General features: G+C 40.7%; 1 protein-coding gene across 1 annotated transcript; it reads left to right on the top strand.

Annotated features, from left to right (window-relative positions):
- The first annotated feature begins 1,310 nt into the window (after positions 1 to 1,310).
- Positions 1,311 to 19,402, top strand: cwc22 (CWC22 spliceosome associated protein). Its single transcript, XM_026144996.1, has 21 exons — positions 1,311 to 1,399; positions 2,137 to 2,193; positions 3,186 to 3,409; positions 4,506 to 4,801; positions 5,794 to 6,048; positions 6,391 to 6,519; positions 6,840 to 7,008; positions 8,094 to 8,147; positions 8,263 to 8,398; positions 8,746 to 8,952; positions 9,041 to 9,103; positions 9,189 to 9,287; positions 11,681 to 11,762; positions 12,268 to 12,328; positions 15,969 to 16,046; positions 16,523 to 16,675; positions 16,772 to 16,899; positions 17,172 to 17,273; positions 17,571 to 17,746; positions 18,073 to 18,431; positions 18,498 to 19,402. Exons 2-21 carry the CDS (start codon positions 2,139 to 2,141, stop codon positions 18,627 to 18,629), a joined length of 2,958 nt encoding a protein of 985 aa, XP_026000781.1. The 5' UTR covers positions 1,311 to 1,399; positions 2,137 to 2,138; the 3' UTR covers positions 18,630 to 19,402.
- The last annotated feature ends 317 nt before the right edge of the window (positions 19,403 to 19,719 follow it).

Genomic DNA, 19,719 nt, shown 5'->3' with positions numbered 1-19,719 from the left:
AAGCTGCGACCAGCTGACCTGCTGCTCTTTGTGAATTTACACAACTGAATCCCACAAAATGTAAGATGTTTCATGAGATATCCTAGTTGACTTCCATTCCCTATTATACCGTCTTTATAGACAGTATAAAGTTAGTGGAATTCTGTGAATCAATCATAAACTTACATTTAGATGAATCTCTGCTACCTTTTATGTAACGTAAATATGACCATGAGCACCACAGCCTCTGTGCCCCAGTCACACACACTGTTCTTTACTTTAAATCCCATTACTGCTAGCTAACATGTTTATCCTGCACTCAACTGCTAACACAAAGTTAGTATACTTAAGTTTGTTTTCCTGGACTGTTTCACAACTTCATATCATATACAAAGCTAATATGCCATTCAAAAAAAAAAAGAGGGCATTACATGCAGGTTTTAAAATTTCCACTTTATCAAATACCGCTGAGCAGTACTTGCCTTTTGGTATTCTTCCTGTCTTCTCTTCCTTACATTGCTCTCCATCTCTGAGTGAACTTAACTCTTATTATTTTCTCTGCCAGTTTTACCGTTAGCAAGTGTGTGTTTGCGTGTTGAGCTTTTATAAATTTTGTGTTTGAACTGAAACACGTTACTCCTTTTATGCTCCTCTTTAGTAGTGCTAGCTAGATGCTTAAGTACCGCGGAGACTACGTCATCGTCGGGGGCCTTTTAAACCCGAGCACACTGCTATAAATAACTCAGAAACTATGTGTTTTTTCCTCTTTCATCTCTGTATGCAAAAGAGTGATGGATACACCAACAGGGTTGTATTTTATGTGTTATTATTCCCTCCGTTTAGGCTCAAATCGTTTTGATGTCTGAAGGCCTGTGCTGGAGAATATAAACTTCCTTCAAATATTTTAAACATAAGGTTTAAAATATTTATTTAATAGGATTGGGGCCACTGGGGAAAAAAGTGCGCACGTCTTTTTTTCTTCTTTTCCAGAATTCTGAGGAAAAAAGTCAACTGTTTACAGTTGTTGTCTTGTTTTCAAGCAACTGGCCCGTACTTACTCAATTGTACACACACAAAAGAAGTTTGTGTGTGTACAATTGAGGACATGAAAATTAAAAAACAACAACAAAATGAAACAATAAATGAACAAATTTCATGTGTACAAAAGGCCATGTGTGTTTATTTTATTTTATACACTTTATTTCTTGTGTTACAACTTTATTTATAAATGTTAAATCCTGAAACAAAGTTAAACTGGAAAAGAAAAATAACAACAACAAAAACAGTAAACCAAACTTCACAAGCTGCGTTTATTGTGAAATCCGGAAGCGATCTGTCACCCGGAAGTAATGTTGGTTATTATAGGAAGTTTTCCGCCAGACGAACGACAGTGATTTAAGGAAAGCCGGGAAATTGCATGGTAAGGACATTAAAACCCAAACAAAGCAATTTAGCTGGACAGACCTTCTGTCAAAGTGTTAAGGAAATCAAATCTTAAAGGTTTTAGTGACAGCAAATAGTAGCGAGAAGCTTAGATCGCAGTAGCCGAGACAGCATTAGCACACAAGCTAACTTTAGCTCAGCTTAACACACATGGCGATAAAACTGAGGAGTTGATTTGAAAAGACGTTTTAGTAACGCGTGGTGTTGCCGTTTCAAGAAAACTTCCCAAAATGTGTTTAATCGGCTATTAAGACGTACAAACTTGATCATTTGGTAATATTTACCTCAGGAAATGCCCAGTTATCATATTGTTACCTCTTCCGTCCGTTGGCAATGAAATTTTTTGACTCTCAGTACGGCGATTAAACATTACCAGGAAGTCATCGTCCCTCTTATTTTATCGTTAATCACTTACAAAACGGCTAATATACAGTAAATGTATCCTTTGTTCTGCATTGAGTATTGGTGATTTCATGTAAAGTTTATCTGGAGCAGACTAATGTCAGATCAACAAGTCTGTAAACCGAGTCTTTCGTAGAAATACGTTAATCGTGTCAGAGTACTATGTCAGAAAGTCTCATAAAATCTTATTAACTCATCAACATGTTTTTTCCTAATGTAACGGGGTTTGTAGAAAAAAATGTTTCTTTAATTAAAACCTGCATTTTTCCTATCAAAGTGAATGTCTTAGTTGTCTTTTTTCCTCCCTTCCAGGTATGGACTCTGCAGACAGAAGTCGAAGTCCCAGTCCTGCACAGAGAGAAAACAGTGGTGAGTAAATGCTGCTGTGAACCCTACACTTAATGTTCTTGTAATAAGAGTCGCTTTAATCTCCATCCGTTATACTTGAGCAATACGGTGCTGCAATCATTAGCTGTCACCTCACAGCAAGAAGGTCCTGGGTTTGAATCCAGCAGCTGGGTCTTTCTGTATATTTTCTCTGTACCCCTTGCTGGGAACTCTGGTGTACTTCCACCCGTTAGACCTGATTTAGATTTCTGCGGTGAACCTTTGTAGCGCTAACGACATAATTTACGTGTTGTGTTTGTGCTGGTACATTAAGTCTAAATTAATGTGTGGGTGTGTGTACATGTTTTTCATTCGGTACCAGTTGATATAAACAAATAAAATACACGGACCTTTTCCCTCCAGTTTTGTAGTGGGCATTTTTTTTAAAGGCAAATATATTTGTCTCAAGTTTTTCATCTTCTTTGTACATTCCTACACGTCCATTTTAAAAGTTTTGGCAATTTCCCATCAGGAATTTGCTGACATTTGTGAGTCCTTATATTGATGCTATAATTATTATCTGTTATGTTGAGATGATGATTGTTATTCTCTCACTGATAAATTCAAAAACTGCAGTGAAAAAGTAGCCTGAAATGCATGAGAAGAATCTATTGGTGCAACATGTAATTAGGTTGCGCTGTAGGGTGCATGGTACGAATGGTAACAGATAGATGTGCGTTTTTGTGGTTAGCTGGTGTCCATTTTATTTGTTTAGTTGTTTGAGTGTCCTTCACCTACGTGACCACCAGACATATGGATTAACAAGTTTCGCAAAGTTTGCGGTTATGACGTAGCTATTGAATAGTCATAGTCCAAAGCATAGGTCTCCGGTTAGCCCTGTGAGAGACTGGTGACCTGTTCGATGTCTACCCTGCCTTCTGCCCCAAAGTATCCCTAAATTGGGTAAGTGGAAGAAGAAGGATATATTGAATGGATATACTAATACTGCTCTTGATCTGTTTTTCTCTTTGCAGGACCTTCAGAGAATGAGTCTAGTCCAGCATCGGGCAGACCCCAGCAGGCTGGCTCAGTTGAAAGAAGCCCCAATGAGCGACGGTCCCCTCAGCCAAGTCCTGTGGACCGCAGGCCCTCCAGGAGCCCATCCTCAAGCAGTTCAGACAGCAGCAGCAGCAGTGATGAGGATGAACATCATTCATCAGCACTGAGAAAGATTCGAAGCAGCGTGGCTCAGATCAAAGTAAGAAATGTGGCTTTTACTAGTCTGTCACATTTCATAATGTACAGACTACTACGGTAGAAATGGAAGAATCGGATGCTTTCAGACAGTTACAGAGGGTGAAACATATGCTGAAAGCCTTTTTTTTATATTTCTAAATATATATATTGTATATTATAATTCCTCATCAATCAAAAATGTTGAGTTTGGAGTGAGAAACGCCATTAGTAGTAGGTGGAGTAAGTAAGTTGATTTCCCCAACTATACCGAACAATAGTTGAGATTCACGGCAGTAATAAAAATTATCCAGCCAAAACAAGAAATTCAGAAACACCAAAATCTTAAAAAGTTAATGCAGTCAGATGCTTTGGTCAACGGAGTTTAGTGATCCATGTTATGTTTTAGATACTGTCCAAAGAAGAGTTCAGGAACTGACAGTATTTATTCAGTTGGTGTATTTTTGTGTGGAAATGGGAACTGAAGCATTTTGTTACTATTCTTGCCTAAAAGTGATCTTGAATGTCAGAATAGTTTTGAATAAAGTACCTGAAGAAGAGGCTTATTTACTTGATTATGTTGCATTTGAAAATGTGGCTGTGCATTAGTCTGCACGTTGCACAGTAGATTATTCAGGCTGCAGTTCTGGACAGCTGGTGTGAAAAACTGCTTGGTCTGAAGAGATGGTTACCATGAGAACAGGACCCAGTTTAAGCTTGAGGCACCGATGTAAGACACAGTAGCATGTTTAGTGTCAGCTGGCCTGATTTATGAGTGCATCCAGTGAAGAAGACACTGAATAAAGATTTAACTTGTTGACTGACAGAATCACAAATCAAAGAGGACTTTGTTTCCATTACTGTCAGCTTAGACACGAGCTCCCCAGGTGCATACAGGCTTTTACTTGATGCAGGACCTGAGGCAGACCGACTTCACATTGCTGGGTTGTCTCTCTTTTTCAGCTCAACTCAAACTTTTAAAAATGACAGCTTGGTTTTGTGCTGCTCTGGTGTTCTCCGTGTTGTCCAAATCATTCTTGCATTCAGATTGTTCCAAATCATTTTAACACATGAAAACTTAAAAAAAATAATGCTGTCACTGGGCTTATTTGTTGTTCCAGAGATCAAGATCAAGATCCAAAGAGCAAGACAGATCCAGGTCCAAGGAAGAAGATCGGTCCAGATCCAGGGATACGGACAGATCCAGATCCAGAGAGAAAAATAGATCCAGAGAAAGAGACAGAAACAGATCCAGGGAAAAGGACAGATCTACATCTAGAGGGAGGGCGAGATCAAGATCAAGATCCAGAGGACAGGACAGGTCGAGATCCAGAGGAAGAGAGAGGTCGAGGTCAAGAGGACGTGACAGATCCCGATCCAGGGAGAGGGACCGTTATGACAGAAGACGTTATGCACGGTAAAGGCAGCTTTTGTGATTGGCTTGTGTTCATTTTAGCACCGATGTGGCCCTTAGTCCATATGGGTTAACAAGTTATATATATATACATACATACATATTAGGGCTGTACGATATATATCGGATGACGATATAAAAGCATCTATTGTTTCATTTTACACTATCGTTTGTTTCGTGGTGTCACAAAACAAAGTTTACGGCAATATTTTTTCATGGTTTTGATGGTCACTGTAGTGGCTATATTAATTTCTTAAAGTTCTCTCTTTCTCTTATATTTAATATAACCACACTACGGACGGACAAGCGGCTGTTTTTATGCGTTGTCGTTAGCAACAACAACGGTAGCACGTCTGGTTGTTTATTTTCCACATAAACCTTTCACAATAAAGCTCAAGATCCTGTTGAGACATTTCAAAATAAACGGAATAACATGAAAGAGTATGTAGAGTGTTTTTACGGATGAGAAGTAAAAAAGAGCCGCCAGGTGCTAAAAAATAAACCTTAGACTCAAACGTTAGAACAGGCTTTTCCTCGCAGCACGCCGTGTAATAAATGCTCACAAAGAAAACGGCGGCCGTTACAACTTATGTCTAAAAATGTATAGTTTCATGAATCAGTTAAAACACTCGACTACACGACGCCCAGCTGGAAACACTTCACGCATGTCGAGCTGCCCGAGATTCACAGAACTGACAGAAAATGTTAAATTTTTGTGATTTATATTCGATATCGGACGATGGATGTCTTATATCGGGATATGAGATTTTGGTCAGATCGCACAGCCCTATTAGACATTAGATTCCCAGCTGCTTGGCAACTTTTATAAATCCTGCTAAAACGAAAACTTTAAAAATCCAATTCAGCATAACGGTGTTGATATGATTTGGTTTCTCTGGATTAATCAAGTCATATTCAGACCTGAGAGTTTTTTCTTTTAAGGAAAAGTGTTACTTAAATAAGTAACCTGCTCCTTTGTTTCTTCTTTGCTGCAGGGATCGCTATGATGATCGGCGCGATGACAGAGATGGCCGTTTTGACCGACGAGCCAATCGAGAGGCTGATTCAGATCACAGGAGGCGGGGTCGCTCCGCTTCCCCTCTGGCTGACAGGGGACCAGCTGCGGCCAATGAGCCGCCAGTCAAAAAGAAAAAGGAGGAGCTTGATCCAATCCTGACGAGGACTGGGGGCGCTTATATTCCTCCCGCTAAGCTGCGCTTGATGCAGCAGCAAATCACTGACAAGAGCAGGTAAGAGAGCATTTCAGTACTTTAATCCTATACACTAAGATTAGAAAGTGTCACTGGAAGCTGCAGTCCAAGTCCAGGTGTGAATGTTTTGAAATGTTTATACACTAGAAGTGTTCAAACACTTTTTTTCTTTTTATTCTGTTGTGATACTTGGACACATCACCATGTCAAACTATAAACTGTTCCTGCACCTAACTGCATAACAGACAGTAGTAAAACAAATCAGATTAGTTGCATTCATTACAAATGTACCTGCAGTAAAACTGCAGTTTAAAAAAAAAAAAAAAAAGCTGTTTATTTAAAGAACTGCATGTAATTGATGACACCCTGTCTGTTATACAGCCTGGCCTATCAGAGGATGAGCTGGGAAGCTCTAAAGAAGTCCATCAACGGTCTTATCAACAAAGTCAACGTATCCAACATTATCAACATCATCCAGGAGCTGCTGCAGGAAAATATCGTCAGGGGAAGGTGAACACACACACACACACACACACACACACACACACACACACACACACACACACACACACCAATGAGACGTCAGTGTTAGATTTTCAATGACCTTTGAAGTCAAATGGAGTTTGTTGTATCTGTCGGATGAGAGTGAAAATGCATTCATTCGTGTACATTTTACGATAAGGCTTTGTGCAGCAGAGGCCTGTAATTTTTGCACAGACATCAAACACCTTATTAGCTTCAAGTTTCCAGATTAGCGTGATTGATTAAAGAGAGTGAAAAAAGACCTTCGTGACTGACGCACTCCCCGTAACTGCTTCTTTGCCTGTCAGGGGACTGCTGGCTCGCTCGATACTGCAGGCTCAGACGGCCTCTCCCATTTTCACTCATGTCTACGCTGCTGTCGTTGCCATCATCAACTCAAAGTTCCCTCAGATCGGAGAGCTGATCCTTAAACGTCTCATCCTGACTTTCAGGAGAAGCTACCGCCGCAACCTCAAGGTACCCATCTGTCTGTCGCCGTTGATTAGTGATCCACAAACAGTGATAGTGAAGTGTTACTGTCACACGTAGACGCCCAGATACTTATAACATCTGAACATTGAAGTCCAGGACTAGTAAACAAGATCATCTGACCAATACACACTGCAGCACTTTAGAAACTTATTGAGGCTGGATGACCCTGTGCGCAGTCTGTTTAACTTCCAAAGGCTCACTTTTGTGTTTTGAAGGACGGTGACTTTAGGAAAATTACAGCAGAAGACAAAACATTAATAACACCTAACAGTCATCTTCATGTCATTCTTCTCATAAAGACAAAGAATAAGATGCCTCCAAATGATGCACCTGTCATTCTGGTATTAAAAATATAACTTTTTATATCTTGCCACTGCTAAACACAGTGACTCATGAATAGCATATCATATATAAATCACAGATGCTGCATGTGGAGGAGATGATCTGATTAGATATTAGAGCACCTTGCTGCTTTCATTTGCATATTAATGACTAAAATTGATTACTTTGGAAACTTCTGTCTACAGTATTATAACAAACAGCAAGCGCTGTGAGCATGTGTGTTATGGTGGGACATGAGGCAGTTCAAATGTCTGTTTGACCTTCATCAGTTGGACTTTGCATATTCTACTTTTTATGCTTGTTTTTGCGTATTACTGGAGTAAGAGGCTAAAAATAGGCCTCCTTTTCTGTTTATTAATTTGAGAATAGGTTTTGAATGAGAATCAGTCTGAATCTAAAAGTCCTTTCTCAAGTGACAGAGGTGGAAATGTTCCAATTTGAGCAGACTGATGCCGCATGTGTCCAAATTACTGAGATAAAAAAGAAACTGGATCTAAATAAGAGAAATAACTGGCAGTGCTGGAAGCTTGTGAACGCAGTCCAGAGTGTGTTTCTACCTGCTGTGGATAATTTTAGTATGATCTCTTGAAGGCTTGAACAATCTGTACAAAATTAAATTGTCTGTAACAAATACAGGCAGAAATGTCTTTTTTATGACACTGATATTAAATGTGTTTGAGTAATTATCAGCAGTAGTCATGCATTAAAATCTTCATCTTGTTTTCTAGCAACAGTGCCTGACCGCGTCGAAGTTCGTGGCTCATCTCATCAACCAGAACGTGGTAGGTCCCGATTTCAAAGTTAAATACTGACCGAGGGCTCGAGGGTTGACGTCCAGATTCTAATTGGGTGCGTGCTTTTTCTGTCCCTTTCTGCTCTGATGTCACTCGCCTTCAGGCCCACGAGGTTTTGTGTCTGGAGATGCTCACTCTGCTGCTCGAGCGTCCAACTGATGACAGTGTGGAGGTCGCCATTTCCTTCTTGAAGGAATGTGGTCTCAAGCTGACCGAAGTGTCCCCTCGAGGAATCAACGGTACGCTGAAGCAGCAGCTTTATAACTGTCTCTTTCTTCATGGTGGGAGGTGATGGTGTAGGCTGAGCTCTTTAATTAGAACAACAAATGATAACAACTTAAAACTTTAAATTGCAGCCATTTCAAACATGGCTGAGCCCTGAAAACTGGAGAATTTACTTTTGCCTTTGTGATTTCACACAAAAAAGTGGCGTTTTCTTGCTTCATTACAACAGTATTAACTGCTAAGAGACTTTATTTCTCCTCGCGTTGTCATCTCTTTTCTCTTGAAATACTTGTGAGAATTAATTTTTCTGAATTTCAGAATTCAGAAAGTTTATGCACATTCTCCCTGTTTCTCTTTCCAGCCATATTTGAGCGTCTTAGGAATGTCCTCCATGAGTCGACCATTGACAAAAGGGTCCAGTACATGATAGAGGTGATGTTTGCTATCAGGAAGGATGGTTTCAAAGATCATCCAGTAATCCCAGAAGGCCTGGATCTGGTGGATGAGGATGACCAGTTCACTCACATGCTGCCGCTAGATGACGAATACAACCCCGAGGACATCCTCAGTAAGACCTGAGGGAGAGTGGGAGGAAGGGAGGAGTCATGGGACTTTTCAGAAATGTTTACACAGTCTTTGTGTGTTTGTTCACTTAGATGTATTTAAGATGGATCCAGACTTCCTGGAGAATGAGGAAAAATATAAAACTCTTAAAAGAGGTAAGAAATCATCACACTCTGAACTGTCCAATCACCTGTCTGCTCGTTTACAGCTTAACCAAAGTTTGATGGTGCATCATTTCAGATATCCTGGATGAGGGTAGCAGCGATTCAGGGGAGGAGGGAGATGGCAGTGATGATGACGACGATGATGAGGAAGATGAGAATGAGGAGGAAGGAGATGGTGAGACAAATACGTTAATCTGCTGAGGCTTAAACACTTGGCCTGTGAAAACAGTTGTATTGATATCTGATAAAATAACACAGTGATATTTATTTTAAACATCACAAATAATAAATAGTTAGACTAAAGACTTTTTTGAGAGATGGTATCATGAAATAACCCCCAAGTCTGTTCCATAATAAATTATTTTTACATTTTCAGAAATATAATTTATAAGCTTGAAAATGGAGGGAGATTCTGACTCCAGGGCTGTAAGCAAAGACAAATATCTAGGGCAATATAGCTTGATGTTCAGCCCAGATTCAGCTTTAGTGTAACCAGCTAACAGAACTGTTGTACTGAGGATCTTTCTGTAATTTCCAATTATCTGTCATGCCTTGGACAGTCCAGATTATTTTCACTTTTAAGGCTTTTTTTCTCCAAACACAGCAGAGCTCTGTAAAAGGAGTTGGCCAGCTTGCTGAGAAATTTGTTTGGAGTTTTTTGCCTCCAGACTTTCATCGAATGGCTCATTACCTCTTGGAATATTTAAAACAATTAGCTGCCAGTAAAAGCAGCGGAGTAATTTTAATACATTTTTTTCCTGTGACTGCATTACACTAAAAGCATTAGCACTAACTAAATATAGTTCTGAGTACAGCAGCTACAGGAGAACGGACAGTAAAGCATTTAAAAACATAACATCAATGAGTCAATGAGCATTTTAGGCGCTGCTATGCTGTCGTTTTTTTCCTGCCCAGGAGTGACTATATCTAAACAAGAGTGTGCTAGCAACCTTCATCCATAAACTGTATGGGTGTTACACAAACAGAAATACCTGCTAGTTAATTTGGTTAAATTAATTTCAGCTCCGATTAGCAAAAGTTGTTAAAAGAAAGCAAACTGCAGCTGACTATCAAACTGAAGAACCAGACCACAAATTTTTAGCCTGGACTTTATCCAAATGTATGAGTTACAAAAATAATACGTAACCTATATATGAACCGTTATTATACCACACTGTAAATATGTTGTTTTCATGTGTGAATGTGGCCATTTTAACATGAGTCACTGACTCACTTTTGGTGGCACCTTTGATGTAACTAATACCGTTACATCAAGACAAGTAATAAGCAAGTAATTACTAAGTTTGAGTATTATTAAAAGTAGGGCTGCCACAAACGATTATTTTGATAGTCGACTAGTCACCGATTATTTTTGCGATTAGTCGACTAATCAGATCATCATCCATTGGACATACAGCGTACAGCTTATTGCACCAGCAGCATCTGGTCTTATATAACTATCATTAGCTTACAGCTTGAAGTGTTTGTGCTAACTAAAAATAAAGACAAGATGGTAGTTTATTAATTTTTAATGAAATTTGCAGATTGTTTCGGTGAAGTTTAATAAACTCCTTGCTTTCTAAAATATAACAGGACACCGGAGTATATTCTCCAGCGTCTCACACTTCTGATAATCAGCTGTCTGCTTGACAGTTTTAGCTGTGCAAAAACTATAACTTTAATCTCAGCCAAACCGATTTACTCAGGAACAAATAAAATACTAAAGAAAGCCAAACAATAACATTTTTAAGTTATCTAAGTGACTTATATATATGTTTAACCTGACTAGCGAAAGACGGCGGTGGGTTTGAAAACGATTTGCCGGGAGTCCGGTGTTCTCACGGCTCTAGTTAGCCTTGCCCCCGCCTAGCTAACGAGCTAGTGGGTAACAGATCTCCGAAAACGTCGGAGCGCTTTTGAAAATATGTGGTGTCTTGATAAACTGAGCAGATATTTGAGGTTTACACAGCTACATTCTTGCCTGAAAATATGTTAAACGTTTATTTTGTGACCCAGAAAGAATAATAAGAGTAAAGTTAAAACTAACTAGCTACCGCCATTGTTGACAACTGCGCTGGGCTGCGCTATGAATTCTGGGACACAGCTTCTTCTTCTTCGGGGTTTAACGGCAGCTGGCATCCTTGTACATGCAGTGCTGCCATCTTCTGTTTCAGTCCGTTATTACACTCTTAAATCCTACTACTCATTCCTGCGTCCTTTGTGATCTTACAAAGCTTCAAACGATGCGTCGACTATTAAATTAGTCGTCGACGATTTTAATAGTCGACATAATCGTGACTAGTCGACTAATCGTGGCAGCCCTAATTAAAAGTGAAGTGCATGCTGTGTGACCCCAATTAAACTAGATTACTTGCATCATTGGTTCATGTAAATCCTATATTGCACTAATGAACGATAATTACTCAGGTGACATTTCATTAAGAACTGATTGTGTTTACATTGAACTATTTTGATTTTTAAACATTTTTCCTGTTCTGATTTTAACACATTTAACACATCCAATCAGCTCCCTTTTAAAGATGACCTTTGTGTTTGTCTCCCTCTAAGACGAGAAAGTCACCATCTTTGATAAGACAGAAGTCAACCTGGTTGCTTTCAGAAGAACCATCTACCTCGCTATCCAGTCCAGGTACACAAACACGGTGGAACACACTCCTAAAAATACACATTCATACAGTGAGTGACGTAGTTTTCTCTGCGGGTGTTGGCAGTTATTTACAGCTCCCACTATATTTGATGGAGTTGGACTGATAATTAAGGCTGTGCATGCGTGTGTGCGTGCGTGCGTGTGCGTGCGTGTGTCTTTCTGAGGACCTGTTTGAATTTAAAACCTTAGGAGGGAGGACTCTGACTAATCCTCCCTTCAAAAAGCCTGTTCAAGGCTGGTTAAGAGTTTAGTGCTAGGAAATGTATTAGGCCACAGAGTGCGCTCACAAAGACAGCTATAGAAACCTGTGTATGAGCATCCTCGTTACCATGGTTTCACTGAAGAACGGTTCACAAGCTTGGACAACAGGATGAAAAAGTGAAGCCGATTGATTAAACGACACAAACAGAAACACACCAGCATGAGCTCACAATTGTACACCTGTGATCGATTGTTTGATTGATTAATAGATTGATTGTTTTTGCAGCTTGGACTTTGAGGAGTGTGCTCACAAACTGATTAAGATGGATTTCCCGGAAAGCCAAACGGTGAGTCCACAAACAGACTTACACTGAAAACGCACAATTGTAAAGTTTCATCGCTGTGAGTTTGTCCACAGAGGATTAATCTAAAACTATCGTGATACTGAAGTTTGGGTGAAAACTTGGCGTGCATCCTTTGATGGCTAGCTGTTGAACACTCAGCTAGCCATCAAAAATGAGAATTGAGCTGAAACCGTGGGGTTTTGCACCGTCAAAGGCAGCCGCGGGTTTCTTTCTATAATACTGGACTTTTTTTTTTTCTACGAGGGTTTGAACTAGAGCTGGGCGATATGAGATTTTTTCATATCACGATATGTTTTTTTCATTTCAGGCGATAACGATATCTATCACGATATAAGCCAAATAACTATATTTGTAAGATTTAAATGTGCCGTTGCTCACAAGTAAAATGTGAAATAATCAGCAGCTTGTTTTTATTTAAATATTTATTTCCCATAATAAGTTCAACAGGGTAGATGTACTTAAGGAACATGAGACTTTTTCAGATAAATAAAGGCAAATATTGCAAACTACACAAAAGGCAGCCGCTAAAGCGTTTAAGTTTCAAAATAGAACAAACGAAACAGACTAAATTGTCAATTCCACTTAGAAACAAAATATTAATTCTAAAAATAAATCTTAGTTTGTTTTACAGAAGAACAGACAAAACTGACTAACTTTTGTCAATATCAAATAAACTGAGAACTAAAAGGAAATTCTCAATCTCTCCTTGTTGTATAGCTGAGCTTTTCAAACAGTTTTAACAGTTACTTTAGTCTGACAAAAGCCGAATGACGAATTAGCGCTTCCAGTCAGAGACTGAGGCTACGTCCACACGTACACGGGTATTTTTGAAAACGGAGATTTTCCGTTTTCGTTTAAAAAAATAATCCGTCCACACATAAAGGCAGAAATGAAGGAAAACGCTGCTATGAACATGCCAAAGCAGCAGGTGGCGCTAGATTCCTAACCGTGCAGAAATGTTGGCCAATCAGAAGTCTAGAAGCCTCGGTGGGAAAAAGTAAACAAAGCTGGGGCATAGAAGCAGAACAGAGTCGTATGTGTGGACGGACAGTAACTGTGTGTATATGTAAGCATTTAAACACTGCAGAGAGTAGAATTAACAGTATTGTAGAAATTCATTTCACCGAAACAATAACGTGGCGCACAGTGTGACGCATGCACCACTTTATTGTATTTCCAGACTTGCTTTCGGCACAATTTACAGTGCACGCTACTCTGTTTTTTGTCAGACTTGAAATAGCCGAAATACCTTCACACTACGGAACTTCTATGGCTCTTCCGTTCGACAATCTCTCCGGCATTGGAACCATCATCTGTTTTCTCTTTGGTCACGCTCGGTTGATTTTTCTAGTCGGCACACTCATTTCCTCCATTACGCGCTGGCTGCTTCCCAAACAAACACACGTGCGGCTTGGCACTTGTGCTGTACGTAACAAGTCACGCGACGTGACGCTGCGGCTGTGATTGGTTCGGCTCTGCGCTACTTAATTTGGATTGGCTGACCTGTTTTTTTTTTTTTTTTTTTTAAGAGGACAAGAGCGGCGAGGTCTATCGCGATAGTTTAATTTCTCTATCGAGTAAAAGTTATATCGCGATACATATCGTTATCGTTCTATCGCCCAGCTCTAGTTTGAACTTTGTGTTTAAATAAGAGAGAAAAGTGTGAAAATGTTCATGCCTGTCAGAAAAATGTTTAAAGTGTGTAGTGAGGGGTTTTACAGCCTTAAAACATCTATAATAATTGTAAAAAGAAAAAAATAAGTTGGCCACTTTGTGGATTTCACCTATCGCGGGTTAATTTTGGAACGCAACTCGAGGGACCACTGTAATCGTTTTTGTGTTCCTGTAATGGAGGTTGAGCTGATAATTACGTGTAGTAGGTTTCATAGGGTGACAGGTGCAGGTCAGCTGTGTGTGTGGATGTGGTGAGAAACTCTTACAGAGGACAATCAGCTGTGTGTGTGTTTGTTTGTATCACTGTCACAACCAGTGTTTTGGTGGTCGAAACCTGTAAGAGACTGAAAAAGAAGCGTCTCGTTCTGTTAGTCATGTAATGAAAGTGATGACAGTGTGTTTATATGTACTTGTGTCTTAGGCAGCATTCTTGTCTTTTATTGTTTTAATAGTAAGAAGCTGGACATGAGATTGAACCTGACAGCATCAAGGAGCTTTTGATGGTAGTTAACATACTGTAGATGGTATACAGTCCAAAGGTTGAAAAATTACCTTTTGTTTGGCTGCCTTTGGTCCAGTGTTAAAGATTGTTATTTTCAGTCAGCCTACCAGCCTAAGAATGTTAATACTTTGAAACTTGACGAATGTGGTTTGCTCCCCTTTCCACCAAAAGTATATTTTTGGCATGCAGGCTGAAATGTTCGATCTCATATCCAGAGTAAGGTGAAGGTGAAACGTGACTGAGCTGCTGATGGAATATAAGTCTGGACCTAAACTAACCGAGATATTAAGCACTGACTCAGTTCACTGTTGAAGAAAAAAACATATTTCCATTCAATTTCACAGCTTTCATGGCAGAATTAGAAGTCTAAAGGCATCATTTGTAAATTGATCTGAACAAAAACCCAGATGATAATTCTCAGCTGGTCTGTGTTGTTTACATCGTGGTGGATTAGTAGGGCAGTCTCTAGAACTGCATTACTAGCAGGCCATACAGGTGTAAGAACCACTATAGGAGGTAAACGTAATTTTTGAAACCCTATAAATAAGCATTTGTTCCCTTACAATGGCTTAAATGCAGCATGACAGCCTAACCCCACTCACTCACAAGCTCTGATGCTACATGGAGAGAGACACTGCACCATTTCACACTGCTAAAGTGTGTGTTTTGTTAATCAGGAGAGGAAAGCTGTAATTTGTATGACGGGAAGTCTGGAACAAAGAGGAGGTGCTGTTCTGGTGAGACAGAGGAGAGAAAAAGGCATAAAAATATCTACACTGCCTAAGAGCACGCTGGAAAAGTGGTAGCAGATGAAACTAAACAAAATTTCACTAATGGGGTGGCTGTAGCTCAGGTGGCAGAGCAGGTCAGCCACTAATCAGAAGGTCGGTGGTTCGATCCCAGGCTGCATCCTGGCTGCATGCCAAATATCCTTGGGCAAGATACTAACCCCGTGTTTGCCTACTGGTGGTGGTCAGAGGGCCCGGTGGCGCCTGTGTCCGGCAGCCTCGCCTCTGTCAGTGCGCCCCAGGGCAGCTGTGGCTACAATGTAGCTTGCTATCGCCAGTGTGTGAATGTGTGTGTGAATGGGTGAATGACTGAATGTAGTGTAAAGCGCTTTGGGGTCCTATGGACTAGAAAAGCGCTATACAAATGCAGGCCATTTAATGAAAATCATCCAGCAATAAAACACTTACAGTAATGTAATGAGTTGTTATTGACGGATGTTATCTTTAGATGTGTCTCCTCTGTGTCTCTGAAACAGTGCGGTCATAAATAATAAGAAACATCAGAGTGCACAGAGACCTTCTGACTACACTATCAAAAGTCTACAAATGTTAAATGAACTCCTAATAGGACCACTGACAGCTTGGCCGCAGCCTGCAAGTTGATGTGACTGCCGTAGTTTGACTGTAGTTAATGAAAGAGTTGTGTTTGTATGAACAGAAGGAGCTGTGCAACATGATCCTGGACTGCTGCGCTCAGCAGAGGACCTACGAGAAGTTTTTTGGCCTGCTGGCTGGGGTGAGACACACACGCAGACACACACACACACACACACACACACACTCTTCATCTCCACAATCGTGCGAACAGTGGTGCTTTAGGGAAACCTGCTTCAAAGAGTCGGTTGTTTTCCATCTTCCCTTCATAGATATTTGTTAGGTATTTCTATTCTCTGCACGATGAATGTCACCATTTCACTGAGGTGCATATAAATCTTGTTGTGCACTTTTTAAAAGAAAAGAACAACTAAAAGGAAGTGCTCAAGCTTTTTATGTTTATTGGCCATGTGTCATGTTTACCTCAGATCTTTTTTGTTATTGTTATCTTAAGTTTCACTGTAATTAATTTAACTAAAGAGAGCATTCAACCTGATTTTGATGCGAAGCACTGCTTCTATCTGTTAACTGTGTGTGTGTGTGTGTGTGTGTGTGTGTGTGTGTGTGTGTGTGTGTGTGTGTGTGTGTGTGTGTGTGTGTGTGTGTGTGTGTGTGTAGAGGTTCTGTCTCTTGAAGAAGGAGTACATGGAGAGTTTCGAGGCGATATTTTCGGAGCAGTATGACACGATTCACCGACTGGAGACCAACAAACTGAGGAACGTGGCGCGACTGTTCGCTCACCTGCTCTACACAGATTCTGTGCCGTGGAGTGTAAGGACACAAAAAAAGATCCTCCCCAGCGTGACCATGAAACTCATTCCACTCTGGTTAGACCGTCTCTCTGTCTTTTGAATGTGTCTCACACAGGTGTTGGAGTGCATCAAGATGAGCGAGGACACCACAACGTCGTCCAGCAGGATCTTTGTAAAGATCCTATTCCAAGAGCTCTGTGCCTACATGGGTCTGCCAAAACTTAACCAGAGGCTGAAAGACCAGTACGAAAACCCACACTCCCACCACAGCCACGCACAACACTCAAACTGTACTTTACTAAAGCTGCTGCAGAGGCAGCCAAAGTTTTTACTCAGAAAACATTTAAATGTTAATGATATAGTCGAGTGAGGTAATAAATCAAATTTAAGGAAACGTAATTAGAAAAATGCGACTTCTTGCTCTTATTTGGCTACTGTTGCTCCTAGTGATAATTAAAGAGCCCATAAATGAAGTAGGACGTAACAATAAATCATGACCTCTGCGTGTGTTACAGGACCCTGCAGCCGTTCTTTGAAGGTCTCTTTCCTCGTGATAATCCCAGAAACACTCGCTTCGCCATCAACTTCTTCACTTCTATTGGACTGGGAGGACTCACGTAAGGGCCACACTTCAAGAAACAGCATAAACACAGAAACATGGCTGTCACATTTTTTTACAAACAGAATCAGAAAACTTTTAGCTTAACTGTGTTAGGTTTGGAATAAACTGCACTGTAAAGTGCTTTCCTAATATATGCAATAAATAATGGTTGTTTATTCTGTTAAATTCTGCTGGCCTCAAAGTGTGGGACTCTCGCTGCATCTAAAATGTCATTGGATGATGAATGTAGCAGTTTACGTTCACACAGAAACACTGAACTCTCACATTTCTCCCACATCGTTTTCTCTCCTAGTGATGAGCTGAGGGAACATTTGAAAAACGCGCCAAAGATGATCATGACTCAGAACCAGGAAGTCGAATCATCGGACTCCTCGACATCGTCCTCGTCTTCTTCTTCGTCAGATTCCTCCTCCTCCGACTCATCCAGCGAGTCAGATTCAGACTCGTCAGACTCCTCGAGCAGCTCGGGTACGCCTGACTGAAACCTAAAGATTTACTTTCAGAAAATCACATTATTTCACTTTTATACGCAGGCACATTGTGTTATTGTCAGTTTGTTGTTCTAGCTCACAGCAGTGCTGCAGTAGTTGGGAGGTTTAATATTGTAACATTAATATAATATTCCTGTTATAAAACAACGTAGTCAGGAGTGTCTCCTTCTGTTTTATTAAACCCATGTTTGTGTTCAGTTGAATGTCTGAATTTTTACAGTTTTTCATTTATGTGAGCTGCTGCTTCAGAAAAGACAACGTGTGATTTGTTTGTTTTTTTTCTTTCTACTTTTTGTCCTCCAGACTCGGACTCTAAACACAGGAAGCAGAAGAAGAGGAAAGGACAAAGTGATGAGGGGAGGAAGAAAACGAGAGAGAAGGACAAGAAGAAGAAATCTTCAGACAAGAAGCGAGCTGGACGCGGAGCAGACAAAGATGAGGACAGCGACAGCGAGAAGCGGGCGAAGAAAGACGACAGGGGGCGCGCACATGACCCGGAGGGGCGTGAACGCGACGGCGCCCGGCGGAACAGACGAGACGACAGATCGGAAGAGGAGGAGGAAGCGGCGGTGGAGGACAGGAGACGAAAAACGGACAGGCAAAGAGATGACGGACGGGAGAGAGACAGAGGGAGGGAGAGAGAGAGGGAGAGAGAGAATGAGGCAGAGAGAGAGAGGGAGCGAGTGAGGGAGAGAGAGAATGAGGCAGAGAGGGAGCGAGCGAGGGAGAGAGAGAATGAGGCAGAGAGGGAGAGGGAGCGCGAGAAGCAGCGGGAGAGAGAAAGGGAGAGGGACAAAGAGAGGAATAAAGAGAACAGAGACCGGAACAGAGAGAGAGATGAGAGGAGGAGGAGGAGATAAGTCTTCATCGCGGGAGCAGTGATGGACTAATGACTTTAAGTCTTTTCCCTCTGTGACCCCTCTGTGACCCCTCTGTGACCCCTCTGTACCTCAGCCCAAACTGTGGTGCTGTGGATCTGACCCCATTCTCCATTCTGTCTGTTTATTATTGATTTTTGTTGTTTTTAATGAAATACTTAATGAAAAAAAAGCCCATTAAAGTTGCATTCGATGTTTTTTATAACCTGTACCTGTTTGAACTCTTTTGACTTGTGACCCATCGCTCAACACTTTTACTGTCCTCATTTTTTCACTCTCAAAACGCAAAAGACCAAACTATGTTTTCTCTGTGCTGCCGTGCACGTTTGCAGGTCAATCTCATAACTAGCACAACAGGATTGATGAAGCATTTACACACGTTCTAGCCCTCGGAGCAAACGAAACCTCAGTAACACCGAGAGCACTGAGGGCTTTTTTATTTTACTTTATTTCATTCGTCTTTTTTTTTTTAGCTGACATGTAACCTGTTATAAAAAGAAAAAGGCAACAGAACCAAACGTTTTTTAAGAGGGAGAGCAGTATTTGTGTTTACAATAAACATCTCCCTCTCGTATTGTCAGCTCACAACATGCTGATGTTTGCACTTCTCCACAAGCAGCAACAGTCTCTGAACTTTCCTGTCGTACCAGACTGCTTTCTCCTCCCTGCATTCATCCATATTATCCACCTGTGAAGGCACACGCTCAGAAAGAAATAGTTTTAATAAATGAACAGGAAAGATCCTTTTCTATTCATTCTGTCTGTGATGTGTGGGTCACTTTTTCCAGATGTCTAAAATGCGCACGCGTCACATCAAATAGTTATTTTGCAAAATTTGCAGCGTCAGTCTCCAGGGTAAAATATCTCAAGAGCTATTTGAGAGTTTGACATCCAGGCTGTAGACATTGTGCTTTTCTGATAGATCTCACCTCAGGGCCTGGTGGCTCCACAGTTAAAGTATCATGATGATCTCTGTGTCTAACTTTGATAAACCCTTAAGTTTGCCCCTACGGTGTGATAACGTCAGAACATACTCTGCTTTGTTTTTACCGCTAAATCAAAATCGAGTTTA

This window comes from Astatotilapia calliptera, chromosome 16, assembly GCF_900246225.1.
Source record: "Astatotilapia calliptera chromosome 16, fAstCal1.2, whole genome shotgun sequence".
NCBI classification, from domain to species: domain Eukaryota; kingdom Metazoa; phylum Chordata; class Actinopteri; order Cichliformes; family Cichlidae; genus Astatotilapia; species Astatotilapia calliptera.
The sequence above is the reverse complement of the archived record's forward strand: the minus strand, read 5'-3'. Positions and strand labels throughout refer to the sequence as shown.

Coding starts and splice junctions, on each gene's coding strand:
- cwc22 (XM_026144996.1), top strand. CDS start 2,139: ATGGACTCTGCAGACAGAAGTCGAAGTCCCAGTCCTGCACAGAGAGAA. Junction 7,009..8,093: donor GCTACCGCCGCAACCTCAAG/GTACCCATCTGT, acceptor CTTGTTTTCTAG/CAACAGTGCCTGACCGCGTC. Junction 17,747..18,072: donor AGACTCCTCGAGCAGCTCGG/GTACGCCTGACT, acceptor TTTGTCCTCCAG/ACTCGGACTCTAAACACAGG.